Genomic DNA, 23,776 nt, shown 5'->3' with positions numbered 1-23,776 from the left:
ATTCACTTATTTATCCTGCACGAGACGCAGCTGTCTGCAGTGCAAACATTATAGATGAGGAGAAAGTGTAAAGTGCCAAGTGTTAAACATTATTTTAGTTCTGGAATCTTTTTCCCCTCAGAACGTTTATATGAAAACAAAGTTTTACACCAAAACCGACTTCACTGTAAACTGTGTAGATGTCAAAGTGTGATGTATAGGTATAAAGTTCCAAATGAGAAAGTTTTGTTTTGGCATACATAAACAACCCTCTTTCCTAAATGTAAAGAGTGTACAAACAAAGTTTAAAGTGTAAAAATCAAGTTTCAAGAGTTAAAACAAACTATTTGAGTGTTATAGGGTGTATTACAGAAGTGTAAAGAGTGAGTTTAAAGACTTGAAACAAAGTATTTGTGTATTTGTAAAGTTGTATAGAATTTAGAAACAAAAATGTAAAAAAAAAGTGCATAAACAAAACAAAAATGAAAGAAATTTTAATGTTTATGAACAAAGTTTCAAGAATTTGAAACCAATTTGAAGTGATAAAACCAGGTTTTGAGTGTAAACACAAGTTTACAGAGTGTAAGTTTAATGGGTTTTTTTATGTTAGAATGTACGAAGACCGTTTTGCGTTTCTAGAGTCAGACTGTTCAAACTGCTGCTGTGTAAAAGTGGCAAGCATAAAAAAAAAATCTATCCCATGAATGAAACCACTTAAGTTTTCCTAAGTCAGTGACTTTAATCATTACTGCAACCGTATGAACACAACATGATGTTCTTGTTGGCCTTTGGGGCGCTCAGATTTATCTATGAAAACATGTAACTATTGGAAATGTTTTCCTCTGTGACAAGTGTATTGTTTGTATTGTTAGTGTGACCAAAAGCTCTAGTTTGTGTGTGTATAGGGAAGTTTTGGCTTTTGAATGCATATTTTTGTGTGCATAATCACTAAACGTAACACTGCTTTTTGTTGGCATTCAGTTGACATCCATACCTTATGTAACAAATATATTTCTAATTGTACGTCTTTATTAACATGGAAAGAAGGTATTTCTTCACCTTTATTGCAGCTTGATTATCGCTATTTTATGATGAAAACAAACCCCACAATATGTATTAGTCAGACCCCAAACACTTGGCTCTTTGAAATGAGATACCTGTGAGACAGAACCCATGGGTTTTTTGTTTCTGGAAAATAAAAAGCACTAGAACGAAAGACAATAAAATTGAAAAATTAAGAGAATTGGTTATTTTAGAGTTGAATTTTAAATGTGATTTAAGGAAACGTGTCTATTTATAAAAAAACTCTCAGCTAAAAGATCAAACTCTCTGTAGAGTTTACCCAAATTCATATTAAACGTCTCATAATTGTCACAGTGTAATAGATTGTCTTATATTTGAGGGGTTGTCATATCTTTGGTAACTGAATAGGCTTTTGTAGATTATTAAAAAAAAAGATTGTTTATTTGCATACTGATGTTTATGATTCCGCGAGCAGATAGAGGTTTGTATCTCTGTATTGTTCCTCCTGTGGGCGTAATGATTCTTTTGATCTTCTGCTTCTAAAGAGGCGTAAATGGATGCCTACATGTGGCATGTGAGTGGCTTTTGTGTGATCAGAGAGGTTAGGACAACATGACTGCTGGGTAACAAAGCCCTCATGCTTTCTGCTCCGGAGAGAAAGAGACTGAGAGATCGTCTCAAGATACCAACACAATAAAAGATTTAAAAAGTGCTTTCCAGGAAAAGGCAAGTGTAATGAATGAATGTGACTTTTTTCATTTTAAATTTTTTCTACATTCACAGCTTTTTACCAAACCATACATTTAGCTGTGCAGTTACGTTGCTGTATTTTATGGGATAGGCGTAGACAAGGGATGAGAGACTGTAGGACAGCGGAGTGAACTTTTATCATGTCTTTATTTTTGTCCAGGCAGGAATGTTGAGCATGGTCACGTATAATCCAACTTGTTCTCTTTCACCTGTTGGCTCACATTTTTTTTCGATGGTCTTCTCAGAATAAAATATGGCGAGAAAGACAACTGTGCTGATGGGTTAAACATATGCTTATCATCTCATCATAAGCATAATCACTACACAATAAAATCTCACTTTGCACAGTTGGAGCTGTCTAAATCGTTTCCTGTCGCTCTGGTTAGAGATAAAACAATGTTTAGAGTTTAAAACCACAAATATATACAGCTTGAGTTAAATAGAAAGTGTAATAGAAAGTTTTAGTTTTGTTGTTTTGGTCGTATTTTTGGTTTGTTCTCAATTTCCATGTGACTGTACAGTTCAGGATGTTACTTTTCCCTTCCCTTTGGTTTTCGTCTTTTCTGTTATCAGACCTAGTAGAAATGTAATACTTTTTCAGTATTTCAAAACCGTAACTTTCACAGTAAAAACTTTTTCCGAGTAGCATTGTATTGTGACAAAATGCAACATCACTGTTTTTATGTTATATTGAATTGCACACATAGCCAAGTGAGCTGAAATAATAATTAAACATCATGTAGCATTAGAAATTGATTCATTCATTCTAGGGAATAAGTTTGTTCACATAGTAATGTAAATGAACCCATTTAATTTGAGCATTGAATTTTATAATTTTTTTCTTTATCACTCTAATTGAGAAACCCTTATGGCTTTGTTGCCAGAAAAAACCCCCAGTTCTGATAAAAGTTATATAGATAATACTCCTCCATATACAAGTATTACTTGTAGGAAATGTGTATCTTTGAATACCTTCATAGTGATGTTTCGCCATCCCTATTATTTTTTTATCAGCTCAAAAAGAGAAGAATGAAAAGGAAGTTTTCCGGTCCTCTTCCTCTGTCATCTTTGATCATTTATTGATAGTGTTTATTAAGCTCCCACATCTCAGATGAGATCTCTATTTTCTGCCTGCTACAAGAATAATGCCCGTATGCCTCCACTGTTTCAAAAAGACTTTTCTTACATAGGGGCTGCACTTAGAATCTGGAAGAGTTGATGTTCCTGAAAGCAGCGTCCTGAGTTATTTTCTTTGACTCTTTGGGCCACAGGTGGGCACCTTCAGAGACCCCATGTTCAGAGACTCTCAATCTGAGTTTTGTCATGGAGGGGGTAACAAGAAAGCATTTCATGTTAACTCATCCATTCTTTAGTCGAAGAAATAACTCAGTTAAATTAAGTTCATGTAGTTACGTGAGTTTTTAAGTAATGTGAACAAAGATGGTTTAAGTGAAAGTTCATTTTTTTTGAGTAGGTCACTCTTTTTGCACAACTTAGCATCGATCTTGCTAGATAATTTGAATGGAGAAGTACGCGTCTTCAGTTGCTTTTGCTTTCCCATTTTGTTTCTTTTGACGTTTGTGATCAAAGCCCCTTTAAGCTTCCTAATTAAATGACTTGATGACATTTTGTGATTGTAAAGTCATGACCCATCAGTGTTCCTTCGTTAATTGCGAGCATTTATAAATCATTAGAATGGAATTGGTTATCCAGTGCAGACTGGTGCTAAACGCTGCAGTTCTATTTAGAGCACTAGAATAATGTTTGGCCGTTTAGAGAGTTCTGGGTAATGATAAACACATGGGGCTGTTGAAAAGGTATGCTAAGTGGCCAATTTGAATGTAAGCATGTGTAATGATTCGGACCTAGTGATGGCCTTTCCAGTCGTTCTGGTGGTCTGTCGTATTTTGTCGCAGTTTATGGGTTGGAAACTGCTTTAGATCAATACGTGTGCAATTACAAACCTTGTCTCAGTAGTAAGGTCTGTGGTTGTTGTGAGAGATCAGTCTGGAGAGGAAGAGGTGGGCGAGTTTTCATAAAAGTGGATTGTGCAATTCAGATGTTTTCTGCTATTTTTTTTAGTTCCATCTGTGTGTGTTTGGGCAGTGGGCAGGATAGAATGTAAATGCACATTAAAAATGAGTGATGAATGTGTTTGAGTAGCTTTGAGCAGCAGTCCGGGCGTGTTGGCGTGGGAGACTTGAACGAAAAAGAGAAAGTTGGAGAGTCAGTAAGGGGACACTCAGGCAGTATTTAGAGAGTCATCCTCTGCCCTGCCTCTGTTGCCCAACAGATGTTAGGCAGCTTTTTTTACCCCCACCCCGGGTAGGGAGGGATGAAAGCGATTTCGTAGGGTTGTGTGGTTTGAAGGTTTATTTAGCTTTGGGCTATGAACTCTGCTCTCAGCACTATTCTGAGATTAGCTGTTGGCCATAGATGGTGAGATTAAATTATATAGTTTTACATAGGGCTGAGTCATGTCGCTGAATACATTTATATTTTAATTCCAGTTTGATATATATTTTTTAATATTTGTAGCCAAAATACACTGTGTTGCTTAATTTTATGAAAGTCATTGTGAGTACATGGTGGATATTCAATATATTGCCCTGCCCTCATTCCATGCAGACAGGACAGATGTGGTTATGCGGTATGGCAAGCATACCGTCACACTGCATACTTAATCAGCCCCATTCTGATTAGAGGAACCACCAAACAAATTTGAGGTTATTTTTAATTGCGACCGTGACGTCTGACTTCGAATAGGATAAAGGATATTTCATTGAGTTGGAAGATTTCATGATGGTACATTACACATACCATAACTGTAGAGATACTGAGTTGGTCCACCACCCGGAATAATTGCCTTTAATCCCTGAAGTCCAGGTCTCATTAGTTCGGGTTAGCTGACAGCCGCCATCCTTTCTGGAGTGCCGTAGGAACTGGAGAAGGATTACGGCTGGCTGCTTAAGCTTTGCTGTGATTTAAGGCCCTGGTAGTGGTGATGGATACCGTCCAGCAGCTATGTACATTGAGCGAATGTTATATCACACAGGTTTTGCTTCTCGATCAACAGATTGTAACAGATTAGAGCAATTTTTGCTCTAAAAAGATGATCCTAACACAAAGGAATTCAATATACACCAAGGTCGTCTCCCACTGGTCTGAGGAAACAATAAGAATTTGTTTCTCGTGATTCATTGCCCATCAGAGTTTTAATGTCCTTGGAGTTAAACAGAAAATGTAGACCCATCCTTAAAATCTACTCCTTAGATTTTACGCATAATTAATTGGCATACTAAACAGAAAAGCTATACTTTCTGCTCACCTATGAGTCAGATATCAGAATATTTTCCTCATTACATCTTTGCCTCACTGCAAAGACAGAACTAAAATAATTACTTTTCTGAGAGCAAGGAAAAAGTAAATGACAAGTACAGTCTATTCCATCCAATAGTTTAACTTTCAGAGCATCTAAGGTGTACTTTGACTCCTGAATGTAAGTTAACAACACAACTGTACAGGAAGTTTACGCCTATGATGGGTGTTGTCATTTAAACAAATTATGTTTCTTTGTGTGTGGTAGGTCTATGACTAAACATGTTTTTCATTAAAGAATGACTATATTTTCACTGTAATCTTATCTTGTTTTAGCAGATTGTTGAGTTTCTGTGACTTCGCTTTAACAACTTTAACAAGCTTTGTAACATTTACAGATAAGGATATAGCCGTAAAATGAGCGTTTTGCGCTGGGGACGCACATGCATCTGTCAAAGCCCCTGACAGGACAAGCCATTACGCTAATGCATTAGCTTGAACCTTAAAATAAAGACTTCTTATGTTTTGATCAGCTTTGATCATGTACCTTTCATGTAGCTGCTCACTCTATTTTCTTCACTATTTTTAGATGCATTTTGTTCATCGAAATGCGTTATTCAGTGCTGTAATTTGACGCGACTGGCGGAAGTCTTCCGTGTACGGTGGGCAGACCCAACTAATCGATAATGAGAATCTTTGTCAATGATTTTCATTATCGATTATTATCGATTTTATCGAATAGTTGTTGCAGCCCTAATATAATACTTATTGAGAAGAATTAATTTCTCAGGACGTTGCATTATATAATTATGCACCAATCATCTTTCCCAATATTTGGGACAATTAGAGAATCCTCACCCTTGGCAATGTTTGAGATGAATTTCTAAACTTTACTCACCGCTGACAGTTCCCACATTTTAAAAAAGACAGGAGAGCCCTGACCTTGTGCAGAATGTAGGAAGGGTTTTCTGCATCCTCAGCACCTTCCTGTTTTTAAGATTAATTTCTCTCAGACTTCCTAAACTGACCCTTCTTCACCAGCTCCTGTTCTCAGTCCAGCCCCGAGAGCAGTCAGATTTTTCTTGATTTTTTTTTTTCTACTTGTTTAGTACCAGCCCAGCTACACCGCAGCTTTCTATTTCAAACTCTACAGCCCATAAGCGACATCTGACATGGGTTTTCTCTACAGCCCAAGCCAGGCAACAGATCTTCAGGACTATATTAAGGCAAAAGCGGCCACGGCTGGCTCCCCCTTGCTCCTGACAAACAGACTGTTTGTTTGGAAGGTCTGCATAACTGACGGATCAGAGCCTAAGGCGCTGTGGGTACTACTACTGCTGTAGTTGCCTGTGGTTGCAAGTGCCATTTTGAGCTTTGCAATGCGGGAAGAGGCAGCCCCTCTGGGGAACCAAGTTAAACGGTCATTTATAGTCTTTTTCAACTGCTTCGGGAAACAGGAATTAATTACAGGGGTTAGCCCAAAGAAGGCCCTGCATTGTTATGCCTCTGACCCATCTCTTTAGAACAGCCCAGATTATATTAAGATACAGGATGGGAGATGCATAATATTTATGATTCTGGGACAGACAAGCTTCCTGGTCTGTGTCCGTAAAACCTAATCCATTTGTACTCTGAATGAGCCCTTTTATAAGCTTTCCCCATCTACTGAAACCAATGTGCCACCACTGTCCTCCCAGTAGTGGGAAGGTGTATTGCAAATGTACTGAATACAAGCTGTATTGTTCTTCTTCTACTTCTTCTTCTTCTTCTGATTATTATTATTATTATTTTGACAGTTTACTAAGGTTATGTTGGTATTGGCACCATCTGATGCCACTGTCCAGAGTCTGCTCACATCTCGAGGATAAGAAAATGGCTGAAGCCCAACATGACTGAGAGTTTAACAATCTGACATGAAGCCAGTGATAGCAATCCAGACAAGCACGTTTGTTGAACTCGCACCACACAATTTGTTTTGTTATTTTGGAAGCGCTAGAAAACATGACCTCTTGGCTTGCAGAGGACTACAAGACAAGACAGATAAACATTTAGACAACCTAAATAGATTCAGTCACAGGCGGTGTTTGGAGTGGATATTTATTTCAGAGCCCTCAAGCTTGTACATACAAGGCAGAGAGTTGGCCTCATGTTTTTTTTTTTTTGGGGGGGGGGTCAACACACTCAGGAAGAATAATTCAGCCTTCACAGCCTCTTAGATCTTATTTGTTTTTGTTTCTAGGACACTAATTTTTCAATTCAGAAAAACCAATGGTCAAAAAGGCACAGTGATATACCCTTAACCTAATCAAATATTCATGATGAATCTGGATATGTTTACCTTTTAAAAATTTTCTTGAGTGAGTTTACAGTACATGCCTACTTATGAATTGTATCTCTTACAGTCTTGGATCTTTCAGACTGACATTCCTGATCTTCATTATTTTCCAGTGATGATTTCAAGTCCTGCTGTCATCTTGTTTTTGTTTTGTGCATGCTCTGAATTGCAGCTTCTAATATATGTCCCTGTTCTTTGAGTGCTTTTGGTCTGAGGCCAAAGACCTATCGTCAGGATACTGAGCAGGACCTGTTGTGTAGCTGTATGTCCAGCTTAGTTGCCATGGTGATGGAGAGGTGATGGAATCCAGGAGGGCGAGGGAGGACTGAATCTAAGCTGAAGCAGAGAGAGAGAGAGAGAAAGTGAAGAGAGCGGAGATATGCAGACATTAGATGGAAAACCACTAGCTACTTTATCCTATTGAAAATTAAAGCCTTTCTTTAAAATTGCAAGACTTTTAAATTTGAAAAAGTGTATCAGAGCATGCTGTACAGTCCAAATTCAAACCTGCATTTCCCACATGCGCAACCACAGCTTAACATGTCTGGACCATGTGCAAACAACTAGGCCACAGCTCTGACATGTTACTCTTTTCTCAAGTCAAAGCTTTTGGAATTTGAGTGCTTGGCATCTACTGGAGAAGTCATCTAATGCTCTGCTGACTCTAACCTCCACCCATACACTCTCGGTCTCATTCTAAACTGCTTGCCTGATGAATCAGACACTCTTGGCACAGCCTGCCTATCAACTTTGTCTCTCAGCATACCCTCTGGGCAGACAGAACTGCTGTCTCTCCTGTCTCTAACATTCCACCTTTCCATTAGAATTACCCTTCCTGTGTGCAAACGTCCCCTCGAGGGTTCTAAATAGCTGTGAACTCAGCTGGAAGGATATTCTGTAGCTCCCACAATTCTGTGGGTGTTGTTAGCTATGCATGTTGCTTTGCCAGAGTTTTGGCTGTGGCCTTCTGTGGTGGGATACCCTGAGATCCATTTCCAGTGTCCGAGACGACCCTATTGAGTTTCAGTCCTCTGCCTAATCCCTGTTGTTGAAAACCTTGGGAAATGGCCCCCTTACCTCTGCACCCATCCTCTCTCACCAGCTTGCTTTCCACACTACCTCCTCCTTCTATTCCCAGGCAAACAAGACACCACAGAACAAACTCCAATTAAGAGGGTTCTTCTGTACTGTACTCAGTCTAAGGGTCTCCCTCCCACTCTGTCTCACCGGGCGATCTGTGTGTGGAGTGTTTGTGACCAAGGCCAAGCAGCCCGAGGCAGGAATTAGCACTGTCTCCCTGGTCTGAGGCCTGGCACTCATGGGAAGGAGGCGGAGGTAGACAGCGTTGTTGCTTCTGAACCCCCCCTCCCCGGGAGGAGAGAGGAGGGAAGGAGATGTGTGTTCTTGGTAAACAGTGCTTTGTTAGAGGTGACTGTCTGATCCCTGGGGCCTCTGTTCTCATTCCTTTCTTCTCTCCTCCCATCTTTCCTTTCTCTGTTCACCACACTGCAGTCTCACAGGCTGTGCTCCGTCACCCCACGAGTATCTCACCCCAAGGTCGTCAGCACTTTGTGGACTCTGATGTGATTTCCTGTCAACAGAGAAACACTGTGTTTTCATGGCTGGGGAGGCCAGTCCTGCAAAGTAGCATCAAACCCATGACATAATGGCTCTCTATTGCTGGCCTACTCTTTCACAACGTTAAAGAGAACAGTTGAAAGTTATCCTCTGTTTGCCTTTTCTTTGGCACTGCAGCTTTTTACTGATAGGCACTGCCTAACTGTAGTTTGATTCTCATCTCTGTTCACGGTAAAAGAAAGAGCAATTGCTCCAATTTGAATGTTTAGTACCTTACAGATGTCTCTGATTCTCTCTCCTGTTCCTCTTCCTCTCTCTCTCTCTCTTTTTTAATAATGTCTGCTCCCTTTAATCACTACTCAGTTCAGAGGCCCAGTATTTCCATTCATTAGTCCCATCTGCATGGCCTGGAGCTGCCCTCATTCCTGCCATTTGGACCAATAGTAGCCTGTTATAGCCCCACTCGGGCCATCCATGCTGGGCATTGGTTCCCACCCCCACGTCCAGTCTCTCAGTCCTTCTCCATCTCCTGCTCTATCTGGCTTGCCAGGTCTTTCTGATTGCACCAAGTCAAGACATTGTACTGTCATTTGACTGGGAGGATTACAAGCAAGGTTCACACAGTATGAGTTTGTCTGTCAGGCATTATCTGGGGGAATGAGGTGAGGTTTGGCAAGTATTCACCTCCCAATGAATCCCTTTTTTTCCCCACTGGCCCTCCCTTCCTCACAGTCTCCCTGTTCTTCCTGTCTCACTTTTTTTGTCTTTCCCTCTGTTGAGGGGCTTACTACATTCACTCCCACCTCTCTTTTTGTGTCATATTTTTCTTATTTTATTTTTGTAACCTCTGTACTGCTTTATTTGTTCTCTTAACCTCTCTCTCTCTGTGGAATGTGTGGAGAGCGGCTCCTCTGTCAGCGTTTGTGGGGGGCAAGTGTGGACAGGTTTAGGATATGGCAGGAGTATCAACCTCACCACATAGGGTCAGATCAGACTATCAGAAAAGATATTCGTTCACTCTTGTGGTCTTCTCCTGGTTTCAAGGTGTCTTCTGTTCTTTGTTTTTCGGTCTCTTTCTCATTATGGTGCCCCTGATGTTTTTGCTTTGTGTATTCTATTTTTGGTTATTTCCTGTAGTCCCAAACGATAATAGCCACACCCCTTATTTGTTTGTATTTGTTCATTTTGTGAATCTTCCACTGTAAGCTTTCTTTGTTTCCTAGCTGTGAAGTTCATGTCTCCAGTGTTGTACCAGTCGTGACCTGTTCTTTAGAGCCCTGTGGGATCTTTATCCATGTTTATTCAATTTGACAGAGATCTGGGCAGAGGACACTTCAAGCATTGCCTGCAGAGAAAGACTCATCTATTCTCATTCACACCTTTTTTTTTTTCTTCTTTTTTTTTTTTTTTAAATAGGACTGCAGGTGCCACTTCCTAACCTTTTTAGACACACACACACACACACACACACACACACACACACACACACACACACACACACACACACACACACACACACACACACACACACACACACACACACCTAGGGTCTTGTCAGAATGTTCAGATTCCTTGCTGTCATTCTGTCATTTTCTGCTTACACTGCATCCATCTTGCTGCAAGAGTACCCCAGCATTCCAGCAGAATATTATTCCAGAGGCTATGTGTCATACATATATGAGGGTATCGGAGCCACCTTTTTTTCAGGCATTCTGTGCTACACATGAAATAATGTCTTGAATAGTCTTGGTAAAACTGTAGAAGATATCATTTTTAAGGACCGATGCTTTTAGAAATCCTGAGGAGATGAGTCTGTCTTCCTTCCCTGCACTTTGGCAGGATCTCAGGTATGACCCTGGACTTACTCCCTCATTCCAGAGAGAAAACAGAAAGGAAAAACAGTTTTTGCTCTGACAACTGATAAGGATAGATTTATGATCATCAACTGCCTGTGGGTTTGTTGGACTGCTTTTGGATCAAGCTCTCTGGATGCCTCTCAGAAAAGCACTCAAGTGTGTGTGAATCTTCTCTTCTTGAGAAAGTCCTGACTCAAGTTTGTAAATGCAAAAACAGAATGGAGAGAGGCATGTAGGAGAGGTCTTCTGCAACTTTTGGAGACTCTAGAGTAGCAAACTGGCCAGAGATCCATCCCCATAAATCAAATACCCCTACTGTCCAGCATATGTTGTGTTTTGGGATGGGATGCCGGAATGATGGTGGATATATATGGTTTCTAGTTGGTCAAAGCTGGTAATTAGCTGTTCCATACTTTTTGGCAGGCTCTTCCAGGAAGGAATGGATGGCCAAGAGTAAAACTTTCTCAGTAATAGGTTTAAGAACTGCATTAGCATGCATTCTTGCTCGAGTCATCAGTAGTTATAAATAGAGGCACTGTCAGGTTAATGTTCTTAATTCTCTCTGTTTGTTAGCTCCTTGCTTCCTTCTGCAATGCTTTCCCTTCGCCCTTAATCTTCTCTTTTTATGTGGCCTGTATGATGAAGATCTTTAGCAGGTATAGGGGACTTCCCTTCCCTTCTGCCATCAGACATGTCTCGGCACTCCGTTACCCGCTCTGTCTCTCTCTCGCTATACTTATATCTCTGTTATTGAAGGCTCTAGACTGCTCTAATTCCCTGCTGTCTCTCTTGCCTGCATCTAGTAGTAGCTGCCTGTCTCTCTCTCTGATGGAGGACAGCAGATATCCTACAAAGTGTCTCTCTGCCCTGAGCCTAGCACATACAGGCGGATGTCAAAAGCATAGAGATAAAACACAGGAATGATGCTTGTGTTTCCTCTTCATGGCAGATCTGTTGCAGAGATAGGAAGAGGCACAGCGTCACTCCTCACAACAGATATCTTGATCCAGGGTTATACCACCCCTCCAAGGGTACATACCATCATCTTAGCACACATTCGTACACATGGGCAATGTTGCCCATCTTTGTCTGTGTGTTTCATTCAAGGCTGTCGTTATTGTTGTAATTATATATTATTATTCTGGGAGTGAGAAGATTGTTTCCACTGATGGTATAGCGGCACTGCAGAGGGCTTGTTGGGACTCATGGACAAAGACACATTACACCTAAAATCCTTGGGCTGATGAACCATGTACACACACATGTTTATAGCCACTGCACACATCTTAAGATCTGTTTTTTTAAGGCTAACTTTTGTAAAGTTTATATGTAATTTGTTTTCAGAAGTGTGTAGATTTATTTATGGCCTGTCTGTCTTGCTCCCCTCTTGCCTGTTGTGGTGTATTTTGTGTTTGTCAAGTGCAGACAATGCCCCCCTTTTCTCACCCTATTTTTTGGGGTGACCCCAAGGGGTGGGGCTATGACTAGCAGACACCCGCTGACTTTCTGCTCTCCAGTGACCCTTCACCTCTGGTTTAGAGGGGGCGTGAGCGGGAGGTTGGGAGAGTTTATTATTTCCTGTGTTTCCTACTTCGTCTTCCTCTGAGTGGTCCCGTCGGGGGCAGGGAAAATATGTATATATGTGCATGTTTGATGCTTGTAAAGAGTGTTTTAGGTCACATTGTAGCTAAAATACATGTTGGTAAGGTAAGATTCATTTAAAATGCAACAATTAAGCAAATGCAACAATTAGATTTTTACGTCTAACACTCAAAAGCCAAAGTCTGCGCCACAATGTTAAGGTGTTGTGGGTAGTTGACAAGGCGTTGCAGTGTGGTTGCTAATATGTTCTTGTGGGTTTTTTTTTTAACACAATGCTGTGAGGTGTTTGGTGTGCTATGAATGGTTGCTAGGGCATTGTTATGTGGATTGTAGGGTGTTATGAGTGGTTGACAAAAGAGCCCACTCTCAAGTTTGGTCTCAAGATAAAACTTGTGCTTCATTGTAAATTTATGGGATTTTTTTTAAAAATTTTTTTAATTTTGCTCTTTTTATTATCCAATTAATAAGACATTTATTCTCAACAAAGTGCATATTTTGAGCTATCATGTCTTTAGCACACTAATATTAGCTAATAATGATGCTCGTCAGCAAGCAGTGCTAAAGAAAAATGATGTAGAGAAATAAGCAACACAGGAGAAGGTATTAGTATGCTTGAGTGTGAGTAAATTTGAGCGTGTGTGTCCTGTCAAAGGCCTGTTCAGCTCTAATGGTCCCACCCAGACATCACCCCTTTAATTTGACCCAGTCGAGTGGCCTGTCCTTTGGGGTGATGTTGGGCCAGGCACAGAGCACCATGGCACCCACAGTGTGAATATCACAGCTGGGTGGCCATTGTCCGCCAGCCCCTGGCCCAAACTACACTCACAGACCAGGAGCCTGTGATCAAAGGCCCTCCGGATTAACACAGCCCAGATACAGAGGACTGGCGCTAGGGGAGGGATGGGTTCAAAAGCAAAGAGGAATGCTCCTAATTACGCTCCTTTCACTCCTTTCCATGTCTCACCCTTTGGGCGCTCCCCTTGTCTTCCTTTTAGGGTGTTTGAGATTGTTTGTGAGTGTGTGAACTCCATGTGTAGACTCTTCAGGCTACAGTGAGTCTGTGAGAAAGCAGTGCACTGTGACAGGATAGTGATATTAAGAGTAGACCACAAGCAGACCCCTCAAATGCAGTCCATCAGAGATGGGCAGAAATGAAGGGGGCAAAAGAGAGCAAGGGAGAAGAAGGATTGTTGGTTGAGGATGGGTGAGGGGGCATAGAGGTTCAGGAATTTCTGTTTCACTGGAGAAGCACTCTGTGGGAATGGGTCGTAGATCAGCAGAAAGAAATTTCTCTTTGGGGGAAGGCTGTGTGAGATCAAGGCTTGTATAAGGGATGTGTCATAAAGATTATTGAAAGAATTGTTTAGGATTAACTGTAAAATGGTTGGTGTTGTAATTCCTACAAGCTGGAATCCTCAGCCAGCTACAGATGAAAGATAAAACAGTGCAACTCTGTATCTATATAAAGAGTAGGCCTATATGTGGGTAGCTTAGCTTAGTATTAAACTTCTGCATACTTTATCCCTCACCATTTGTGCTATGGTCATGGATGTTAGTATTTGTGCTTCTTTTTGAGGAAAGGTGTGCTATGGCCTTTCTTAGTGACCAGACTGGTTAATAATAATATGAGCCAAAAAAATCCCATAGACTTGCATTGAAGGAGCGACCAAAATAATATCTTGGAAGTAGGGCTGCACAATTAATCGAATTTCTAATTGTGATTACAATTATGGGTGCCACAATTGCGTAATCGTTCAAAGGCTCGATTGCCAAAAAAAAAAAAAAAAAAATCCACAAGATGTTTTTCTTTCTTCCTGCAGGTTATCTTAAGTTTTTTTCCATTGTTTTAATTTTAGTTTCAGTATAACATCATAATACCATGCATATTTTTTTACTTTTTTTATTTCAAGAAGAAACCAAACCAATGAATATTTGACATTTGAGGCCTAATTCTATATAAAAGCAATAAAAGTTCTTTCAGGAAGAGTGTTTTCAGCTTATTTTCATATAAAAACAATATGGCACGCAGTTGCTCCAAACAATGGTATAAAGCTATTCAAAACATCATTCCATGTAAATTGTAATAATCGTACTTAATAATCGCAATTACAATTTCAAGCAAATAATCAACAATTATAATTTTTGTCATAATCGTGTAGCCATATTTGGAGGAGTTTGATTCAGGCCAGTTAGCAATCACCCACAACATCCTATTAATCACTTAATTTACACACGTAATTTAATATGGACATTGTTTTTTCGTTCATTCTTTCTACTAGCGTTATTCTTTCTGCTAGCAATAGTTCTCACAGCTCAAATGACACAGTTTACCTTATTTAAATACATTTTACAGGATTATGAAGATTTTCCTCCTCAATCAACACAAAATGTGGTAAAAGTCTGCATATTGCATGTTTGGCTAGTAACAGCCTTTGTTGTCATTATTGTTGCATGAACCATGTTATTAACCATGTTCTGCCTTTTCAGTCATTGTATTGGCCATGAGTGTTTTTTTTTTTATTTGAACATTTCTGAATTGTCTTTATGTGTTTCAGGTGTGGAGTGTGTGTGGAGGGGGTGTGTGTTAGGCCCCAGGTTAGTGCACAGAGGTGAAACAGCGTCATGGAGGACGGTGGCCTGAGATTATTGTCCGCTGTGCTGTGTGTGTGCCATACCCTCCTCCTCAACTGCCCATGTGAGTAACACAATAATAATAAATAAAAAAACGTTAGCGCACTCTCAAGCAACTGGAATTGAAATGGTGTACAATAGCCTTGTTTCCACCCAGAACAATTTGTCCCAGGAACTTATTTTCCCCCAGACGTGTTGCTGTCTGTGTTTCCATCGCAGTCTAAAATACCGTGAAGATAAATCCGGTGACGCAACTTTTCAGCTCCCTCTTGATTCCGTCCTCCACATATAAGCTTAATAAAGCCTGAACCTCATTGTCGGTCCATCTGTCGTATTTTTAAACTCCAATGTTGATTCCAATAGCAAACAACTCTTACTGCACACACCGCATACAGACTTTTAAAAATGGTGGTTAAAATAAAATGCTGCATAGAGTCAACCAATCAAAATGCTGCGTGAACTCAACCAATCAGCATGTTCAGCCTCCCACCCCTGAAAGTTCCTGAACTGAAAAAGTACAACCTCGTGAGCAGGGACTTTTTGAGAGGAGAATTTACCCGGAACTTTATTTTGACCCTGGTTCCTGAGGATTATAAGATCAATAGCCCCGGTGGAAACGGGGCTATTGATCCAAACTAGTTTTCTTAGCTGGCTTGAAGGAAGAATATTTATGGATTATGATCTGTTGATCTGTTTCCTTTCTTTTCTTTCTCTGTCTTGCTTCTTCAGCTGTTCTGTCTCTCTCTTTTCGTGTGGAGCCTCTCTCTGTGGTTCAGAAACAGGGCGAAGCGGTCCACCTGCGTTGTACAGCACGTCCAGCTACAGCCAGACTTAGCTGGCTCTTTCAGGGTCAACCGCTAGACCCCAGCCACCAGTCTGGAGTGGAACTTAGTCCAGGCTCCATCTCGCTGTCATCCCTCCAACCGGCTCTCACAGGCTCCTACCAGTGCTTGGCTCACTCAGAGACAGGCTCCATCATCAGCCGGCATGCACGAGTGCTCATTGCAGGTAGGCGCATATAATCACACGCATAGTATGCTGGCAAATACACTCTTAGCACAGCTGTAAGAGCAACACTCCTACAAGAATGCACTTCAAAGAGGTTGCTGGTGAAGAAAGGCAGGAAGTATCAGAAGGCGGATTTCTCGAGCCATTAACACTGTTAGAATGGCCAACCATAGATGAGTGTTGGAAGGGAAGGAAATGGGTCTTTCTTTTCAGTCTGGCACTTATCCAGACACCTCTTCAGCAGTATCCTTAATGAGCCCAGGGGCTTCCTGTGTCGTACTGAGAGCTGATGCCGGGAAGGGCGCCCTATCGGACGCAACCCCTGTGCAGTCGACCCAGGGCCTGATCAGGGTTGCAGATAAGGCTGCATTATTCAGTGGAAAGCACATGTTCTCTGCCACTCACAATCCAATATAAACACCTCATTGACAGAAGGTCTTTGTGTGAAGTGCTGCTGCTATGAATGAATATACCAGTTTATTACACGGCTCTCATAAATGTTTGATTCTGATTGGCCAGTTTCCACATTTTTTGGTTAGATATTCTGTATAATGATTGCAGAAATGTATAATTGACAGTCTGTCTAATAGAAAGCTAATTTCATGACTCTCATATCACTCCACAGCTTCCTTCTTCAGCTCTAAATTTACCTCATAGGTAGTCATCTAAAAAGCAGGATAATGTTCAATCAACTTGTCATCTTGCAAAATAAACCCCTTCAGATTTCTTTTGCACATTATTGTGAGGTGATTGAGTGCTCTTTTGATTTCTTCATGCAGATATTGAGGAGTTTGCGGAGACCCATCGAAGATCATTTACTGTAAATAAGGGAGACACTGCTGTTATCGAATGCCCACTCCCTCAAAGCAATCCGCCTGCTCTGCCACGCTTCCGGATACGGGGGAAATGGCTTGAACAGTCTACAGGTACAGGCGAGACAGGAACAAGTGCCAAACCCTCCAGAAGCACATGAAGATACAATTGAACATCTCGAAAGTTTGTTTCTTTTGTCTATTTTTCAGACGAATATTTAATCCTGCCCTCCGGGAACCTTCAGATTGTGTCAGTGTCTTCAGATCATCAGGGCATGTATAAGTGTGGTGCTTATAATCCTCTAACCCGAGAGACTCAAGTAGAGGCTCATGGCACTAAACTCATAGTCAAAGGTTGGTTGAGCAAACTCTATTAGTTTTATCTCTAGGTATAGGTATATTTGAGAGTTATACTTGTGGTTTTCCACATAGTTCATACTCTTTATAAATTATGCTGCTGTAAAAATCATCATCTATATATTCTGAGAAATGTATTTTTCTATTCTTTGATATCGGGTGTGTACTGTAAATTAAAATTGTATGTAATATCTCTGAAAGAATGAAGAATTATATATTTAGTGGAACAATCTTGCAAATATGATGGGAACATGGCTATTGAAACTATTGCACTCTTTCTTTCATGTAGATTCAGAAGGCTCTTCACCTGTAAGGATTGTCTATCCCATCACTCCTAGCAATCTTACAGCACACCAATCTGGATCTCTGACCCTTGAGTGTGTCGTATCAGGAAGCCTTTCTTCTAAAGTCAAATGGATTAAAGATGGGGCGGAGCTTTCATTGAGCTCCAAATGGATGTTGTTGCATAGCAACCTGGTTTTGAATGACATTCAAATGAGTGACGGAGGACATTATTGCTGCTCTGTTCTGACTGACCGTGGAGCTGTGGTCAGTGTCAACTACACTGTGAATGTGCTTGGTAAGGAATTATTATTAAAATCTCATCATGTTACCAAGGTTTAGGGCAGCTAAGTCCATGTAGTTCAGGTTCTTCTCAAGTTCCTCATCCATTTTATATGGCTTTTTCAGCCACTGGGTAATGGTCTCTGCATGAAGGGCCTGAATTACTCTTTTTCAACTGGGAAAGTCAAAATTTCCTACTTCAATGATAAAACGTGTTTAGCAAATGTGTGTACAAATGTGTGTACACAGCAAATGGTAGCATTGCCATTTTTGTTTCTTTATGGAGAATTTCTGAGCAATGAACAACAGAATTATCGGATGACGGAAATATTAAGAAGGAATGTCCCACATTCCAGCAGTAGTAGTTCATGTGGAGTAGTTGTATTATTTCATTATGTGTATAATAACTCCAGCACGCTTCTCCTCTTTACAGCGCAAGTAAGTGTCCTGCAAGGTTTGTCAGATCAGGCTGTGACTGTGGGCTCCTCTGTGAGATTTACCTGTGCTGCCAGTGGTAGTCCAACCCCCAACATCACATGGCTCCACAACTCCGCCCCTCTTTCTTCTTCATCCCGGCTTCAAATCTCTGGCCTCTCCCTTCATATATCTTCAGTAATGGTTCAAGATCAGGGAATCTACCAGTGCCTGTTTGACAATGGTATTAGCTCTGCACAATCGGCGGGAAGACTCAGTGTTCAGTCAGGTAAGACGATACTCCAATGCACTCTATAGCAACTATGCAGAACACCCTAGCAAAAACTTGGCAACTACCCAGAACACCCCTAGAGCTGTTGTGATGGGTTTCATTATGCAGAAGATACAGGTTTACTGTACAGTGAGTTGGGACAGTATATCCTTTCAGCAGGGCAGAGAGTTTAGCTGGAGTTTGGTTGGAGAAGGGGGAGTTGGGGTGGGTGTATTTGGCTGGCAATGCGAAGGCTGTGAGAGTGAGCTTTGTGCGTGCTGTTAGGGATAAGCTCTTGGACAGCGGAATGTAAGGAGTAACTACACAAGGTTATGACGAGGACCAGACCACCCAGCTGTCAACATCACACACAACTAGCCCTATATTTATTAATACACATCTCTCACACACACAGCCCTCCCCTGCCCTCCTCCGAGGCTATTCCTCAGCCTTGCTCTGTCTCCAAACATGATTGATAAGCTTAGAGATATGCAGACTTCAGAACAGATAAAACATGACGGAGGTCTTTTCCAAATGTTGGCTTGTATCACTTTTTTCCTGGCTCAGCTACAAGGGTGATTTATTTTACGCTGATAAAATTCAGGTCAGTGTAAAAGCAGAGTTGTTTATGTTTAACGGCAAGATTTGAGATAGATATGTCATCCGTAGGCTGCTGGAAAAGGATTAAACAGCATTAGACGTGATAAGCTATTTTGCGTAGAATGCTGATTAGACTTGTGTTCTTAAAGAGCCCATGAAATATCTAGTTTAATTTCCTGTTCTTGACGCTGTTTAATTTCCTTGTTCTTTTGTTGTAGGCTTTTTTTATAGGCTTTAGTTTGTCACAACCATGAACTGTGATTTGCTACTTGATGTTGCTGTTCAAAGGCAGAGGGAGGGGCATAATCATTCTAGAGAGCATTTGATTACAGAAATTTCTATATGCCCCTGTGAACAAGATGAGTCATCAATATTTTTGTTTGTTTTCCTAGCAGAAAAATGAATTAATTTTGAGGCCTCTAATGAACTTGGCTCTGCCCAGGCAGAAGCCTTCCCAAGAGTGGGTGAGTCGGGATGATGTACAGCCCGAGCGCAGTCTGAGGCCTGACTGTTACTCTAAAACTTGCTTTCTGTGTCTCTGCCTCTCCCTTGTAATGTTTATATTATACCCTGCATGCCAATCATTAATGATCGCGCGCATGTGAGTCACAAAGGATAAAAACTTACTGTACAGAGAAAGAGACAAGATCAAAGTGTCGAAATAATATTTACTGTATCTTGCTTTCATTAGTGGTATTTGCCAAGGCACGCATCACTATTACTATTGTTCATACTTATGATTAGGGATTTGAACAAACCAGTACTGTTTGTGCCATGGAATAATATGGAACAATACACCAAATCGCCTGGTAGATGATAGAATGGTTGAAAAAAGAAATGACTGTGGCCAGTCCCAAATACCCACACTTGTGATCTTTGTACTTGACCACTTTTTTACGTACATGTAGTGTTTAGGCCCAAGAGTTCAAGTAGGTTTGAAGACCACACCTGTGGAGAACTTTTAATGTGCATTAAGGGCACTGAGCTTCTGCATTGTCTGACCTGGGACAGTCTTGCGCATTTGCTTCCTGTAGTATTCACGCTCTTTCAGATGGCCTCAGCCGCAACTGTGGGGACAGGCCCATAGACTTACTTTGAAGGAGGAACCAGAATACCATATAGACTTGGAGGTGAGCGGGGTGACTTGTGCCAGTAAGCAGCTACAAAGTGTCCCAGGCAGCAACCATTCAGATCCAAAACTCAGTCCTGGAGGGCCACTGTCCTGCAGAGTTTAGCTCCAGCTCTACTCAAACACACCTGAACAAGCTAATCAATGTCTTTAGTAGGGGTGTGACGAGTCAGTTAGCTCACAAAACGAGACGGGACACGAGATTGAGTGCATGAGAACAAGACGAGACGAGATTTTTACACAGTATTTTTTTGAGAAAAATAGTCTGAAGGTGCTAATCACTTATCATCATCGTGTAATGAATGTCGTTTCAGTTCTACTTTCTGGGTATGAATTATCATATGCAGTAAAAGACGGTAACAGTAACACTTTACAATAAGGTTTATTAGTTAATGTTAACTAATGTAGTTAACTAATGTTAACTAATAATGAACTGCACTTATACAGCATTTATTAATCTTAGTTAATGTTAATTTCAACATTTACTAATACATTATTAATCTTGTTAACATTAGTTAATGCACTGTGCACTAGCATGAACAAACAACGAACAACTGTATTTTCATTAACTGACGTTAATGAAGATTAGTAAATACAGTGAATAATGTATTGCTCATGTTAGTTGATACATTAATTAATGTTTAACTAATGAACCTTATTGTAAAGTGTAACCAAGACAACAATACTCAAGCACTGTAAAAGATTTTGCCACAAACTCAACTGGCTGGCTTTTCTCCTGTATGATTTCACATGAGTCTCTTCAGACCTTAGAACTGTATATGATTTATGAGCATCTACAACTTTTAACCTCCTAACTGAACTCCTTTCCACAAATTGATCATAGAAATAAAAACAGTACAAGGCTTCCCACACATAGACTTTACTTGGGCGGGCCGCCCACGTATAATATCGGCCGCCCAAGTATATTCGGAGACACATTGTTGCTTTTATTATTTTTATCCTCTTATACTTTTATATCCGCACAAGATAATGAAACCATCCGCGATCGAATAACTAGTCGTTTCGTACCTGCTCGTTATGTGTGCGTCAGAACTGTTTACTCCCGCTAACATTCAAAGGGGCTCTGCATTTTGCAAAGTCACAAGGGGGCGCTGTTGCGCGTTCTGCAGGCTCGCGCAACAGAGCTTCAGACTGCTTCAAAGTGATTCTCAATCAATGAAAAGCGCAGATTTATGCTAGGCGATTGCTAATGAACTCAAGTTGATGAATTATTACAATATCTATTTTATGGCCTTTATATAAAATGTTTTAGACAATTGTAAGAATCTGAAGGATCAGCCTGCAATAGTACAGACATTTCAAAATAAGAGTCCCGGTGTATTTCGGTCTTGTTTATAATTAAAAGTCACACGCTAAGTTTTTTCTTTTTCTTTTGGGCATTATTGGTATTTTGGTTACACTTTAAATTGTATTTAAGTTGATTTCCATTTAATTCATAGTAAATTATTGTAGTCTCCCCCACAGAAAGAAAAGACTAAGAACATTATTTGACACATATATTATTCATTTTATAAATTTTACTAGTAAAATCTGTGTCCGATTCACTGAGAGAGACACTATATGACAGCAAGGAGAACATAGGAAAATGTGAACCATTTAAATGCTGCAATTTTGCAACATTTAAATTGAAATGAACAACACAGTTTTCTCTTACTCTTAAGTGCAAACAATAAGTGCAACCATAATCAAAGTACTCTCTCAATATTCAATATACAAATTGAGACCAAATTTTTCTTCAAGCATAAGCTAAGAGATGGTTACAAATACACAGCCCAGCCTAAGATAGCTTTCATATTGGGAGATATTGGCATGCATCAAGGAGCCGCTTTCAAAATGTGGTGTATTGAAATCGCACTTGACTACTTACGCTTTCGATTGCACGATTGCGTGTATTCTATAAATGGGGAGCGGCGGTGCTGAGCGTGCATCCTGTAAGATAAGACATTTATCAGACGTTTAGGCTCTGTTGTGCAGCAAATCCTCCGCCATGGTCTTGTCAGTCATCGCGTCACGTGATCAGTGAACTCTGATTCCTCCTGCACTACACTCTGCTGGAGTTCGATGAGCTGGATGGAACTGAAGCAACTGTTATCCAGCTGAATTAAATGGTTTTTAAAAAGCAAAACAACAGTGGAGGCATAATGTGAACGTAGCGGTGCATATTATATCCTATTTTTACCCTCACACTCCATCATGGCAATATCGCGAGACAGCTTTTCACCTTGACGGGAAATCTCGTCACATTTTAATCTCACAAGATCTCATGGCACGAGATCTCGTCACTCCCCAAGTCTTTAGGATTACTAGAAGGCTTACAGGCAGGTGAGTTTTATCAGGGTTAGAGCCAAACTCCACAGGACAGTGGGCCTCAAGGACCCAGTACCTGCCCTAGCAACAGACTGGCAACCTCAAACGGAGTCCTAACATTGCTAGTGTCACTCAAATGACAAATTTTTGTAAAAGTCTACTTCTGTTCATTCTTTTCAAGTGCCAGGTGTAAGACAGTGGCTTACCATTAAAGAATTCAGGGCTTGCCCTGTGGCTCAAACAGGACATGATTGGAAGGTGGGTATGTGAGCTGGTGTATTCGCTGTGGTATTTTAATGGCCGATGGGTGGAATGTGTGGTGGCTGGCAGCAGGCCCAGTTTGAGCTCTAGTGTTACTGACTCTGGGGCTGTTTGTTTTGTAAGGTAAACCAGTGCTATACACCCAACAACCGAGAATGTGAGACCCCAAGAACCAGCAACAAACCTCACCTCTCCTACAACTGCTTTTCAGCTGTTTAGCTGGGATTATTCAGATGCTATCTGACTCTTATTTTGCGGTGACTTGAATATTGTAATGTGTATACAACAAGGCTACTCACAAATAAAATAAATCCACGTGTGCAAGTTTATTTCGTCTTCCACTAAATCCAAGTTCACAAGGTCACAAGGTGATCGACTGCCAAGCCAGCGTCAGAAGTAATGTTGCTCTTAATTGCACGTATTAGTGGACCATTCTGGTGGGGTTAAATAAAAATAACTAAAATTAATAATGGAGTGTTATTAAACATTCCTTCGCAGGTTCTCAGCTTTTTATTTTAATGCCAAAGGTAAAGTTAAAAATGTAAAACTTTCCAGCCTTGCATATTGCAAAGTACTATAGCTGTGTTTAACAATTCTACATACGGCACTAGGGCTGGGTATTGACACAATTTTCACGATTCGATTCAATTACTATTCACATGCTTTCGATTTGATTCGATTATGATTCGATTCGATATCGATTATTTTGGATGTAGTATTTCAGTTACAGTACATGGCAAATTTTCTAGAGAAAAATAATCTCTCAACTAATGCTGTAAACTACACATGTTAGTCAGTTGGTACTACTATAATAATATTGAAGGTTAAACTTATTAATGTACAAACACTTAAATTACACTCAATGATGTTTTTATTATACATAAAGTTTAGAATTACATAATCATATTTCTACTCCAATTCGTTTTTTTTTTTTTTTAAATATAAACATTTAAATCGCGG

The 23,776-nt window shown here is 40.4% G+C and overlaps 1 protein-coding gene across 1 annotated transcript in view; it reads left to right on the top strand.

Moving 5' to 3' along the window:
- Window positions 1-23,776, top strand: part of cdon (cell adhesion associated, oncogene regulated) — a 45,876-nt gene that overhangs the window by 519 nt on the left and 21,581 nt on the right. Inside the window, exons 2-7 of the mRNA XM_048168336.1 lie at window positions 14,997-15,136; window positions 15,802-16,080; window positions 16,860-17,006; window positions 17,103-17,246; window positions 17,539-17,829; window positions 18,247-18,516. Coding sequence (XP_048024293.1) covers window positions 15,064-15,136; window positions 15,802-16,080; window positions 16,860-17,006; window positions 17,103-17,246; window positions 17,539-17,829; window positions 18,247-18,516 — 1,204 coding nt within the window. The 5' untranslated portion in view covers window positions 14,997-15,063. The remainder of the gene's footprint in view (window positions 1-14,996; window positions 15,137-15,801; window positions 16,081-16,859; window positions 17,007-17,102; window positions 17,247-17,538; window positions 17,830-18,246; window positions 18,517-23,776) is intronic.

Source organism: Megalobrama amblycephala, linkage group LG19, assembly GCF_018812025.1.
Source record: "Megalobrama amblycephala isolate DHTTF-2021 linkage group LG19, ASM1881202v1, whole genome shotgun sequence".
NCBI classification, from domain to species: domain Eukaryota; kingdom Metazoa; phylum Chordata; class Actinopteri; order Cypriniformes; family Xenocyprididae; genus Megalobrama; species Megalobrama amblycephala.
Note: the sequence above shows the minus strand (reverse complement) of the source record. Positions and strands in the feature narration are given on the sequence as shown.